Here is a 13,933-nt window from a genome sequence, read left to right on the forward strand (position 1 = left end):
TATATATATATATATATATATATATATATATATATATATATATGCAGGGGAGGGAGTTGTAAGTGTGTTTGCATGTGTAGATATGTATGCAAGTTTGATAGCTAGATCAGCATCATCATCAATGTTTTTATGTCTACATTTTATGTCTATATTTTGGTAAATATAGCTGTTGAAATGAGATGTTAGTGTTATTTTCATTTTTGCATAATTTTGATGACAGTTTATTCACCCTGCCTTGTATATATGACGAGCTTCTTTTAGGTTGTATCTCAATCCACTCACAAGGCTTTGGTCAACCAGGAGCTATAGTACAAGACACTTGTCTAAGGTGCCACACAGTGAGACGACTTGAACCGGAAACAGTGCGGTTGGGAAGCAAACTTTTCAAACCACACACACACAAACAAATACACACACATGCATGAATATACATATAAATACATAAAATCGCCATATGTGTATCATGCAAAAATGTACACACACCATTAGAAGGCATGATGCTGTGGAATTATCTGAGATAAAATCTTTTCAAAGATTTGTTGCATTAAAAATGATATATGTATATAGATATGAGAGAGAGAGACAAACATCATTGCTGCAGTGACTCATGAGAACAACAGATGAGTCTTGCCTTTCTGAAGGCTTGTCAACGCCATGCACTTGATTGTAACTTGTTTAAATGAAATTTGTGCCTCAATATATTAGAAGCAGTGAATATAACATACACTGGTATTGCTGAAAATTGCTGGGCTATAGAAAAACTCAGTGAACATAATTGAGATAGCAATGAAAATCACCATCTGTGGATTATATATATATATATATCATCATCATCATCGTTTAACGTCCGTTTTCCATGCTGGCATGGGTTGGACGGTTTGACTGAGGCCTGGAGAGCCAGCAGCTGCACCATCAAGAGTAATGTCCCTTGAAGTAATGACCGTTGGTATTTGTTATTTACTCAACTTTGCCTTTCATCCTTTTGGGGTCGATAAATTAAGTACCAGTTACGCACTGGGTCGATGTAATCGACTTAATCCCTTTGTCTGTCCTTGTTTGTCCCCTCTATGTTTAGCCCCTTGTGGGCAATAAAGAAATATGAGGTGTTTCCATCCCTTAGCAGCAGCATTACTCATTATGTGGAAAATTTGAAGTCTATGACCATTTCTAGAACAAAGTGATGTATGTTCCCAGTGTGAACAAAATCGGATGAAAAATATTGATTTTAAGGGGGATCAAGAAAAAGGCCTGTACACACACACACATCTTGTTTTATTATGTATACTCTTTTTTTTAACTCTTTTACTTGTTTCAGTCATTTGACTGTGGCCATGCTGGAGCACCGCCTTTAGTCGAGCAAATCGACCCCAGGACTTTGGAAGCCTAGTACTTATTCTGTCGGTCTCTTTTGCCGAACCGCTAAGTTACAGGGACGTAAACACACCACCATCGGTTGTCAAGCGATGTTGTGGGGACAAACACAGACACACAAACATATACATATATATATATATATATATATATATATATATATACGACGGGCTTCTTTCAGTTTCCGTCTACCAAATCCAAACACAAAACTTTGGTCGGCCTGAGGCTATAGTAGAAGACACTTGCCCAAGGTGCCACGCAGTGGGACTGAACCCAGAACCATGTGGTTGGTAAGCAAGCTACTTACCACACAGCCACTCCCGCGCAAAATATACATATATCTTATATATACACACACACACACACACACACATATGTGTATATACATATATATATATATATGTGTGTGTGTGTGTGTGTGTGACCTATGCAGTGGATACATATAAACAGGGCATATCTAACTATTTGTCTGTAGCCTGAAATATGATGAACAGCCTTAATTGATTTATGAAACTTATTGGGTACTCAGAGGTGTCTACATCATTCTGACCAATCCAAAAGAAATATACAGCCAATCTGTTTATATACTCAACAAATCAAATAGCTACAGAGAACTGGAGCTACTAATTTGCATATCATAAGTGCAACTGTTTATTTAATATTAGTAGCCTGTCAACAGGGATATCATCATCATCATCATCATCATCATTTAGCATCTGTTGTTCATGCTGGCATGTGTTGGATGGTTTGACCAAAGCTGGCAAGCTAGAGAGTGGCACCAGACTCCAGTCTGATTTGGAATGGTTTCTACAACTGGAAGCACCATTGAAAAAATGATGAACAGTCTTAATCGATTTTCAACCACTTGGTGGAGTGTGGTGGGAGCATTTATGTGGTTGTGTGGAGTGTGGTGGGTGCTTTTAAGTGGCACTGCATCGGTGCTTTTACAAGGTACGACATGGGCGCTTTTATATGGCACCACATGGGTGCTTTTATGTGATGCCACAAGGGTGCTTTTACAGGACACCACACAGGTGCCTTTGCATGAAACTGCATGAGTGCTTTTACATCACACTGCACAGGTGCTTTTATGTGGCACCACAAGAGCACTTTTACATGATGCCACATGGGGGATTTCAGTGCATATAATATGATATAATATATGTAACTTACACAGTAGACATATATATAAACAGGACAAATTTAACTATTTCCCCATAGAGTAAAAAAAGGATAAACAGTCTTAATCACTTTTCAGACATTATTGGGTTCTCTTCAGATGTGTCTAAATCAGTCTGACCAACCCCAGAGAAATAAACAACCAGTATGTTTATATACTCACAAATTCAGTAGCTATAGAGAACTGGAGCTACTAGTACGTGTACATGTATATCTTACAAGGCACCAACACATGTGGGGTACAAAGCAACCCCACTTATGTTGGTACCACTATATTTCCACCCAGGATACTCTATAAAGCGATTGACAAGCAAAATGGAGATATGTGGTTAAATGGACTCTTTAGTCTAGTCAAAGACATGATCACCAATTCACACTGCAGCTGATTTTCTAGCAGAAATCATTGATTGAACTGGGAGGAAAGGGTCAGTGATGTCAATGGCTGAGGGGCCTTACTGGAAGAGGAAGGGTGAATGAGGTCAAGTGGGCAGAAGCAGGACAAGCGTAGGTCCCTTTGGCCTCAGGTAGTGGGAGCAGATAGACACATGTAGACATGTGAGCTAGAAAGGGAATTTGCCCTAAGTTCTAGCGATAGGTTAAACAGGTAGGGCGCATCTTGGATTTAATCCAGTTGGACAGTTGGCACTGAGTAGGTGAATTGCATTTTGTTTGCCTTATTACACTTCCTCATACTATAAGTACTAAGGGTGATTTAAATAACAGAGAAAATGGAAAAAAATTAACAAACAAAAGGTAAAAGATAGTATAAAAAGTATTATTCAAAGGGGGAAATTATTATGAAAGGATATGATGTAAGAACTGTGAAGTTATAAATAAAAATAATTTACATTATCTAAAGCTGTTCTGTGAGAAATAAATATGAGTGGAATATAAAGAACCAGTATTGACCATGTAAATAAATATAAGATACAGATATTTTAAAAATACATAAAGATACACGAAATTAAAAGTAACAATTGGAAAAAAAAGTCTGTTGTAGTAAATGAGTATGAAATAATCTAGTGACACAGGGGACATAACTGAAATTCGACAGCTAAAAACTGCCCTGTTTTGCATTAAAAAGTAACATTACCTCCCTGTCTCCTCTCCTCTACTCCCACCTCAACCTGTTCCCTACGTTATCTTATTTATTACCATCCTTTCACAATAAATATGTTCTTTCCATCATGGGATACACTCTCTGGCTTTGAAAATAACAAGACCACTCCCAACAATGCTAGTGCCACAAAAAGCACCCAATGCATTCTAAGTGTTTTATAATCAATCCAAACAACAAATTCTATCTGACCCATGAAAGCATGGAAGAGTGGACATTATTAAATGATGATGATGATGATGATGATGATGATGATGATGATGATGATAAACCTCTAAGTACAGAAATTTATAGCCATGGCAGAGATTCATATTTCCAAGAAACATCTATCACAAACCTGAAATGCAGACAAAATACAGAAGTATCATCAAATAGTATGGCTTACCTGCTTAGAAGAATACCTTTAATTGATGTCAACTCAGATTTTATTTCATTGGAAAGCCGACTTGACTGAGGGTAAGACGCTCCATTTGATTTTGACTGTAATATGATTAAACACCAATATGTAGAAACAAAACAATAATGAGCAAATACATTCTTTATAGGTTTACAACACTTCATGTTTGAGACTCTGATGAAGCTGTAAAGTGTTACTCAGGAGCTCAACTATAAGTCCACAGCATCTTATTGCAGAAACAACTGTAAGCTAATAAGTTCATAAAAAAAATTGTTTATTCTTTTGTCAGCTCTTTTTTTTTTTTTTAAAGTTTACAAATTATCATATAATCACACACCAAATCAACATTTCAAAACAATTATTCTATGGTAAATGTATAAGGATGACGACAAGGTCATAGGAAATTCCAATAGTCAAAATGTAATTATTACTGAAAAATAATTATTACTGTCTCAAGATTACTGTCAAGATTACTTGAGACAGATTACTGTCTCAAGTCCTATGGCTCATAGACCCAGTTTCCATGCCATGTAAGTAACCAAGATCACAACATTCCTCTTGAACAGGATGCAAGTCCATTTCAGGTTTACTCATTTACAGCTAAGTAGACTGAAGCAATGTAAAATGAAGTGTTTTGTTTAAGAACACAATACACTGCTTAGACTAGGAATTGAAACAATGACCTTGTAATTGTGAGTGCAACACCCTAGCCACTAAGCCAAACACTTTCACATTTAGTAAAAGATAAGTTTGAAATTAATCAAATGATTTTTCTTTTTTTATTTTAAAATCAACTTAGAAAGAAAAAAATTACTTAGATCAGTGGTTCTCAACCATTTTTTACCTATAGACATCTTTGATTACAGTTTTACTATGATGGAGCCCCACAGCCATTTGATGTTTAAGAACTAGTGTTATAAATACTTCTTCTAAAATTCCTATTTCGTTTTCCACACATTGACTTGTGTAGATTGAACTATGTAAAACATTTGAGAAAGAAATCTCGCTGCTCTTTACAATAGATAAATCTAAAGCAAAATTTTCCCATGAACAGAAGTATTTCATTATGGATTCCTAATTTTACTTGTGTGAATTCCCAAAATCTTATATGGAGCCCCTGGGGTCATATGGATCTGGTAGAGAACCACTGATTTAGATGATGCATGACAGATTCCTACATTATTTTGTGATTTAAGACCCAATTCATTTATTCCACCAGATTGTTTCACATCAATTTACACAGACATTCAATTAAAAAAATGATATTTTCATTAAAGTTCTGTGTTCTAATTTCAGACAATGGATAATGTAGTTTTAGAGAAACTGTGCCACCTTCGTTTTAATGATGGTTGGGTGTGATCTGAAGTTTGAATGACTCCATAGAAACACCCACATTAGATCATTAGGGATGTTTGTGAAATTTACATGTAAATTTTAGTAAGGCAAATTTAGTGAAATAGAACTAGCTTATAGACTTGGTTTAACAAAAGCTTACCTCTACTGTAAACATATTAATGTAGGTAGTAATAGTCAGTCCTTAAATGAATTATTAAATTCCCAGAAAGTACTTATTTTATTCCTTTTTTTTTTTTCACTATTGTATTACTAAGTGGTAGATTTACATCATAATTTAATTAAATTCTTTTAATATATGACACAATAAGTCAATTAAAAATCAATGAAATAACTACATTTTGAAAATGCATTTAAGATGAAACAATAAACCATACAAAAGTATGGGAAATATATAATATTCACACAACAGGAACAGTTAAGAGAAAACATTTAGTCAGTCTGAGCTATAGTAGAAGACACTTGCCCAAGGTGCCATGCAGTGGACTGAATAGGAAACCACGTGGTTGGGAAGCAATCTTCTTACAACACGGCTACATCTGCACCTATATGGTAGGTTTCCATGTAGCTCCTATCTACCAAATTCACTCTCAAGGTGTCGGTTGGTGTGGGGCTGTATTAGAAGGCACCTGCTAAAACCATGTAGTTGCATAGTGAACTTGTTAACCATATAGTCATGGTTATGCTTTTTTCAGATATATTTTTATCTGACATGCAGAGCAGATATCTGTGTGTGTGTGTGTGTGCATACACACATGTGTATGTGTGTGTGTGTGTGTATATATATATATATATATATATATACACACACACACACACTCATAGATATCTGACATCGTCCAGTAACAGATAACTATGTATACTTACTCTTTTACTCTTTTACTTGTTTCAGTCATTTGACTGCAGCCATGCTGGAGCACCGCCTTTAGTCGAGAAAATTGACCCCAGGACTTATTCTTTGTAAGAATGGTACTTATTCTATCGGTCTCTTTTTGCCGAACCGCTAAGTTACAGGGACGTAAACACACCAGCATCGGTTGTCAAGCGATGGTGGGGTGACAAACACAGACACACATATACGACGGGCTTCTTTCAGTTTCCATCTACCAAATCCACTCACAAGGCTTTGGTTGGCCCGAGGCTATAGTAGAAGACACTTGCTCAAGGTGCCACGCAGTGGGACTGAACCCGGAACCATGTGGTTGGTAAGCAAGCTACTTACCACACAGACACTCCTGCACCTATACTTGAGGATAATAATTTATGAACTTCTTTAAGTTGATACAACAATACTTATAACAGGTTTACCTTGAGAAGTTCTTCATTTAATAATAACTGCTGCTGTTGTATAGTATCAACAACATCTTGGACTTTCTTCATGGTCTCCACCATATTGTTCTGCATCTCTAAAACACTGTTCTCAATTATTTCCATTCTTCTTTCACTTGCTGATTTGATGCCAAAATAAGGTGAAATATACTCCTGGAAGACAAAATACATGTGGAACAAATTATTACTTCTAAAGACAAAAGTAAGCACATCAGATTACACAGAACAGATCAACATACAAAAAAAACCTACTAAATTGGCAAGATAGACAAACAGATGAGAAATATACTTAACATTTTTAACCTTTAAACAACGGGAAAGAGTTACATCAATGTCTGTGTCAAAAAGGCAACAAACAAATATCTGTTTATCTTAAGGGTAATTTTTATACTTTTATACATTCACTTTAAATAAGTTCAGAAACTATAAAAAATTACAATTTCCTTATCGAAAAGTACCATAAATTATTCAGCATGAATATAAAATCACTTGAGATTCATGCACTGTTGTTGTCAAATGAATGCACAAATGGAGAAAAATCAGTGCACCTTTTTCATCCAGAACTAGCTGGAGCACTATGTTGTTCTATGCTATCTATAACAACATCATCATTATCCAGTGGTGGTGGTGGCGACGACAACAACAGTAAGGAAAAACTTCTTCATTGCTGTATAAATCTTCTATTTATGACTTGATTTCTTCTAGCAATAAGGGTCACTTACACTTGGGTGTGTTTGATGAAGTAAACACATGGACATCAATGGATGATGGACTTACACATGTAAAACTTTTGAAGCACCAATTGATGATGTCTGCTATTTAAGGGTCATTAAAATAGATTGATAATTAGTACCAATCTATTATACTGTCAACTTAGTAACTTTCAGAAGAATCAGAAGCAAGAAAAAAGGAAGGAATGGAAGTTAAAAGATATCTGTGTTAAGGGAAACTTGCAAAATGCACAAGATGCCATCTACTACAGTAGAGAGTTGGGGTATAGAGAACTATAATACAGAGAACAGATGGAATTCCTAATAAACACTCAGTTTCAAGACATTGACCAATTCTCAGATAAACAATAGGTGACACAGAGTTGTGGAATAAATAAAGTAGAATTATAAATGGTGAAAAACTTGGAAGTAGCAGAATAAAGATAGCAAGAATTGATAACAAGGTATATTTAACTAAGAAAGAAGCTGAATATAGATTTGATAATGTTCTTCGGTATGAGGTAGAGAGGTATGGAATATTCTAAATTGGAAAGTAGTGCATCTGTATAAATCATTGAGGAGGTGTCTGGAGCAACAGTGGTGCTCTTTCCATCAGTGACAGTTTTTTTTTAATACTTCTTAGTCCTAAATAAGGCGACAAGCCATTTAGTGTAAGGGACTATGAACAAGAAGAAATTAAGACATAAGGAATGAATTTAGTTTAGACTTGAAAGAGTTCAGATCATAAGAAGGAGGAAAACAATGAGATGGAAGAGAGTTCCAAAGTCTGGTTGTTCGAGGAAAGAGGCTATAACAGTAGAAAGGTTCCATGGAAGCACAATAGCATTTGGACAAAAAGATGCTATGAGTTTCAAGTCAGGTGAGATGGTATAAAGTGATCTGGAACTAAAAGAGGAAGTTCATCAGGACACCTCCTTTTGTATCAACAATAGATAAGACTAAGACTGGTGATGTTATATTGACACGGACTACAGAGTTGAAGTAAGAGAGAAAACAGTCAAATTAGAGACTCACTTCTAAACCTGGTCAAGGAGATCCAAGAAACAAGATGGTGCATCTACCCAAATATGAGAACAGTATTCCATACTACGATGAATTCTGGACTTGTAAAGATATAAAATGGCCTCAGATGTGAGGTAGTCCTTTGATCTATACAACGACCTAGCCTTATGGGAAGTAGACCTACCAATTGATTGTACGTAAGACCCCAAGAAAGATAAAGTGAAAAAGTAAGACCAAGCAATTTCAAATAAGATCTTTCTTCAAGTGGTTTGACTCTCTCACCTCAGACCTATAACTCATGTAAATGCAAGGACGGTAAGAATCCCACTTTCCACTGATAAACATGAGTTTGGTCTTGTCATGGTTGAAAGCTACTAATCACTTCTTGCCTCATTTCTTAACAATCTGCAAATGCACCTGAAGACTACTGGTAAGTTCCAACTATTTCGAGGGAGAGGGATTGCCAGGAAAACCAGAATAAAGAGTAATGTCATCAGCTTAAATATTGATGAATTGTAGAACATTGCAGGAAGATCATTGATGTAGAGGAGAGATAGAGTTGGACCAAGAATAGTCTTGAGGAACCCCAGTATTGATAGAATACTCAGAAGAAATTACACTGTTCAGAGTCACACATACACGACAACCAGAAAGGAATGACTTGATAATGTCAAAGACTCTTCCACATACACCATAGGTAGAGAGATTTGAAGTAAAGCAGCATGACAAACCCTATCAAAAGCTTTAAATATATCAAGAGCTAGAGCACAGCTCTCTTCTGATTTATCCATGAATTAGTTGATACAGTCTGTAGTAACAGTCAGAAGATCAACAGTAGAATGAGAACAAAGAAAGCCATTCTGAACATCAACAAGGTGTCCTGAGCTTTCAAGGAACTTAATTAACCTGTTGTTGATGAGCCATTCAAAGACCTTGCTAACAACTGACAGAAGACTAACAGGACAGTATTTGTTTGGGTTAGAAGGCTCACCATCATTCTTAAAAATTGGGACAACATTAGATACCTTCCAGCAAGATGGAAAACAAGAGAAGTATTTCTATACTTGACAAACTTTAACCATGAAATTAGAAACTTTCATTTCAGTAAGAAATGAAATTTATTTATTCCTTTTTAGATCATACTTTGAAGCATTTAGAAGTTTGAAAAATCAACCTAAGAAACTGCTCGAATGTGAATCTAGTTATAAATAAAAGCTCATAATAGCTATTTTTTAAAACTGTTTTATATCCATTACAGGGTGTAGTCCCACTGTTAGCCACTCAACCATGAAATAGGAGTGAAACCTATTTTCATCAGTCTGATAAACTAGAGCAACTAATTATACATCTCACTGGAAGGTACAATACAATGAATAAAAGAATGTTTGAACTTCTGAAATCCAGAACATCACAAATATTTTGCCTCAGAATTATAAAACAATATTCAAGTTCACCTTATTATTAAAGTCAAAACTCTAAGTGTCTGGGGAGAGTCATACTACCTTTGTATATAACACCCTCCCAGGTTCAATTTCCACTTATTTATTATTTATCTTTTTTCTTTTTCAAAATTTTCATTGCTATTACAACCTTGAGAATCAATATCCATTGACAAGGTTGCAATAGCAACAAAAATTTTGGAAAAGAAAAAATATAAATAATAAATGAGTGGAAATTGAACTGATGAGTATGTTAGATATTAAGGCAGTATGACTCTCCCCAAACAACAAAATTTGGTTCAATAAATGAATTCATATAAAGAATCTTGTAAACCAGATACAGAAACGAAATACTCTAAGTGTATTTTCATTTTCACTCTTTACTGATGGTATACACAGATAAAGACTAAATAACTAAGCTAACGGCAACAAAATATCTCCTCCTCCATCATCTTCAGTCTCTATCCTAGTGACTTTAAGTTTCCAAAGTAACACATCAACTAAAAATTTGTCTTACTTCACTCACCAAAGGTATTTCTCTATTGAGAATTACAGCAATTCCAATATTGCTGATTTTGACATGAACAAAACTTTCAACTCTATCTGGTATGAAAAAATTTCTATCTAAGTTGGTCTATATTTGTTGGGGGGCTACATCTGTTGGTCAACATTTGTTTCTTCTTTCTTGAAGAAGAAATTTCCTGCCAAACAATTGCATTGCAGAATATATATCAAAGGTGTTCACTCCACCTCATATTCTATCAACTGTTATATACACCTAAGTCCAGTTATGTCTGCCACAAGTTTCATTCTCTATACCAATGATGTACTTCTATTGATACAAATGATACCACCCTTAACTTCCTTCTTAACTTGCCACACAATCATCATTCACATGCCTAGACTTGCACAATTTCTATAAGACATGATAAGCTGGTTTCCTTCAACCCCAATGCAGAAATGTTATATCACAAGACCAAGACAGAATTACAACTAACTGAAGACTAAAGAGCATTAGTAAATACAAACATTTATACTCACAAAACACCTCACACATCTTTCTTTTTCAACTCCTTTTCTGTTTAACTAGGTTACGATAAACAACAGCTGCAATTTCATCACTAAATTATTACCAATCTACTCTCCTATTATTAACCGCTATAAATTATTTATGTATACATGTATCTTGTGAAGGCACATGGCTTAGTGGTTAGGATATTTGGCTTACTATTGTAAGATCGTGAGTTTAATTCCTAGCAATGCGTTGAGTCCTTGAGCAAGATACTTTATTTCATATGGCACCAGTCCACTTAGCTGGAAAAACGAGTAGTCTCTGCAATTCAAAGGGCCAACATTGTCACATTCTGTGTCACGCTGAATCTCCCTGAAAACTATGTTAAGAGTACACAAGTCTGTGGAGTGCTCAGCCACTTGCACATTAATTTCACAAGCATGCTGTCTTGTTGATCAGATCAACTAGAACCCTTGTTGTAACTGACGGAGTGCCATACATACATGTGTCTTTCACTTGTTTCAGTCACTGGACTCTGGCCATGCAGGAGTATTGCCTTGAAGAGTTTTAATCAAGCAAACCAACTCCAGAGCTTATTTGTTTAAACTCTGATACTTATTCTAGCAGACCCTTTAGTTATGAGGACAAACTTATTCTAGCAGACCCTTAAGTTATGGGGACAAACACAAATGCAAAGATACGCATATTTATGACAGGCTTTCACAGAATTTCCATCTACCAGATCCACTCACAAAGTATCAGTTAGCCCAGGGCTATGGTAGAAGACTCTTGCCCAAGGTGCTGTGCAGTGGGACTGAACCCAAAACCATGTTGTTGTAAAGGATGTTTCTTAACCACAAAGCCATGCCTGTGCCTATATATATATGTATATATATATATATATAGTCCATTCTGTAGGGCGGATGGTGTTAGGAAGGGCATCCAGCTGTAAAAATCAGGCCAAAACAGACACAGAAGGCGGGTGCAGTCTTCTACATGGCCAACTCCAGTCAAACCATCTAACCCATGATGATGATATATATATATATATATATATATAGCAATGTTAAATCTCTTAACGAGGTATAAACAGTAACTGCACGACAATGTGAAGTATACTTGCCACTTAAATGCGGCTAAACCCTAAGGGTGAATGTTACTGTTGCTTTTAGCCCCAGGAGAACATCTCCTCCAGCTGGCTATTGACATACATTTGTGTCCTGTCTGTATTTGCGAAGGGAAGTCATCCTTCCCATCTTGATCACATGATATGCATGGACTCGAGTTTCTGGGTATTTACCCTTCATCAGCTTAATATATATGTATATATATATATATATATATTATAACCAAAAACTTTTATTAAAACACTATAGAGATATCATTTTGCCCCCTTTCTTCCATGAGCCACCCAAAATTAGCAAAAGGGATATCTAAAAATTCAAAAGCTTTAAAACCAAACAAAATCAAAGAGAAATACCTAAACAATTTAAGCTTAAGGAAATCAATGCATTCATCATCTACAACTACTAGAAGTAAAATTGTCAAATTCCCAGAATCTGGAAACTGAATAAAACTATAAAAAATTCAAAAAGTAAATTAACATGATGCAGACTCATCAGCCTCCTATGCACACACATTCAAAAATTCAATGACTAAACCTTGACATTTCTATCCCTTGCATCTTCTACTCCAGTTCATAACGTGGTTTCATTTAACCACCATACAACCACAAACCTATCACAGTAAATACATGATGACTTCAGCAACAAAAAACAAGTCCCACATATGTTACTGTAACTATTATTGACATCAGTAATGATAGTTTCAACTCCATTCCTTGCTACCCATACAAAATATAACACAAAATGCTGACTACCAAACTATCCATCAGATTCCCAGGCCTTTATAATAGATAAGAATTACACTTCAGAAATGGCAATTGCCAGAATAAAGTACTACAGGATTTTCATTCTTTTACCCACATTTTTCAACCTATGTCTACATGACCTTGCCACACTTCCACAAAACATACAGACAGCCACATAAATCTCATTCATTCTTTCACCATTCTCCAGAAACTATACAATTACTCAAGGCTTACATAAATCACCTAGAAACCTGGTTCCACAACGTGTGAGTGTGTGTGTGTGTGAATGTGTGTGTACACATATACTTACATATATACACATGCATACATACAAACATACATACACATGTATGTATGCATTTATGCATGCATGTATATATCACACTAAGTAATGTATACATTTGCCTAAAAAGAAGTAGTCTACATCATTGGATGCAGACAAAGTTTCCTTCTCTTAGAGAGATCTCTAAACAAAGACTAGGGGTCTCTCACTCCCAGCTATTGGATAGCTGTTGATTCTACTGAATGTGAGCATGTCTGACTAAGTTAGGTAAGGCAGGCCTTAGAAGTCATCAGAGAAGCTACCGACAATGTTAACTATGCATTCTATGGATTCCCTACTTGCAAGGAGTATGGAAAAGAATGTTCATCAGGAGACAGATTGAAACATCATATGAAGATTCATCAAAACAATATTGTAGCACTCAATGCAAGAAGTACCTACTATTGTCACGTCTGTGCAAAAGAGTATATGTCCCTAGCAGGACTGAAAAGCCACACCCATGCTGCTCTTGTTTAAGAGAACAATCAAGCAATGACATTACTGGGAATCAAGTTGCAGCTATAATATACTCTTCCATTTTTCCCTGAGCATCAAACTAATATACTTTGTTGTTCCCTACAATTTTGAACTATTCTTTTATTCTTTTACTTGTTTCAGTTATCTGATTGCGGCCATGCTGGAGTACTGCTTTTAATTGAACAAACTGACACTTATTCTTTGTAAGCCTAGTACTTATTCTATTGGTCTCTTTTGCTGAAACACTAAGTAAAGAGGACATAAACACACCAACATTGGTTTTAAAGCGATGGTAGTGGAATAAACCTGACACACACACACACACACACACATA

At 35.7% G+C, this 13,933-nt stretch overlaps 1 protein-coding gene across 1 annotated transcript in view; it reads right to left on the reverse strand.

Annotated features, from left to right (window-relative positions):
• The window catches only part of LOC106873420 (peroxisomal membrane protein PEX14), a 51,244-nt gene that overhangs the window by 6,595 nt on the left and 30,716 nt on the right, over nt 1–13,933 (reverse strand). Inside the window, exons 7-8 of the mRNA XM_014920779.2 lie at nt 6,726–6,899; nt 4,053–4,147 (exon numbers count right to left, since the gene is read on the reverse strand). Coding sequence (XP_014776265.1) covers nt 4,053–4,147; nt 6,726–6,899 — 269 coding nt within the window. The remainder of the gene's footprint in view (nt 1–4,052; nt 4,148–6,725; nt 6,900–13,933) is intronic.

The sequence above is a fragment of the Octopus bimaculoides genome, chromosome 6, assembly GCF_001194135.2.
Source record: "Octopus bimaculoides isolate UCB-OBI-ISO-001 chromosome 6, ASM119413v2, whole genome shotgun sequence".
Classification (NCBI taxonomy): Eukaryota; Metazoa; Mollusca; class Cephalopoda; order Octopoda; family Octopodidae; genus Octopus; species Octopus bimaculoides.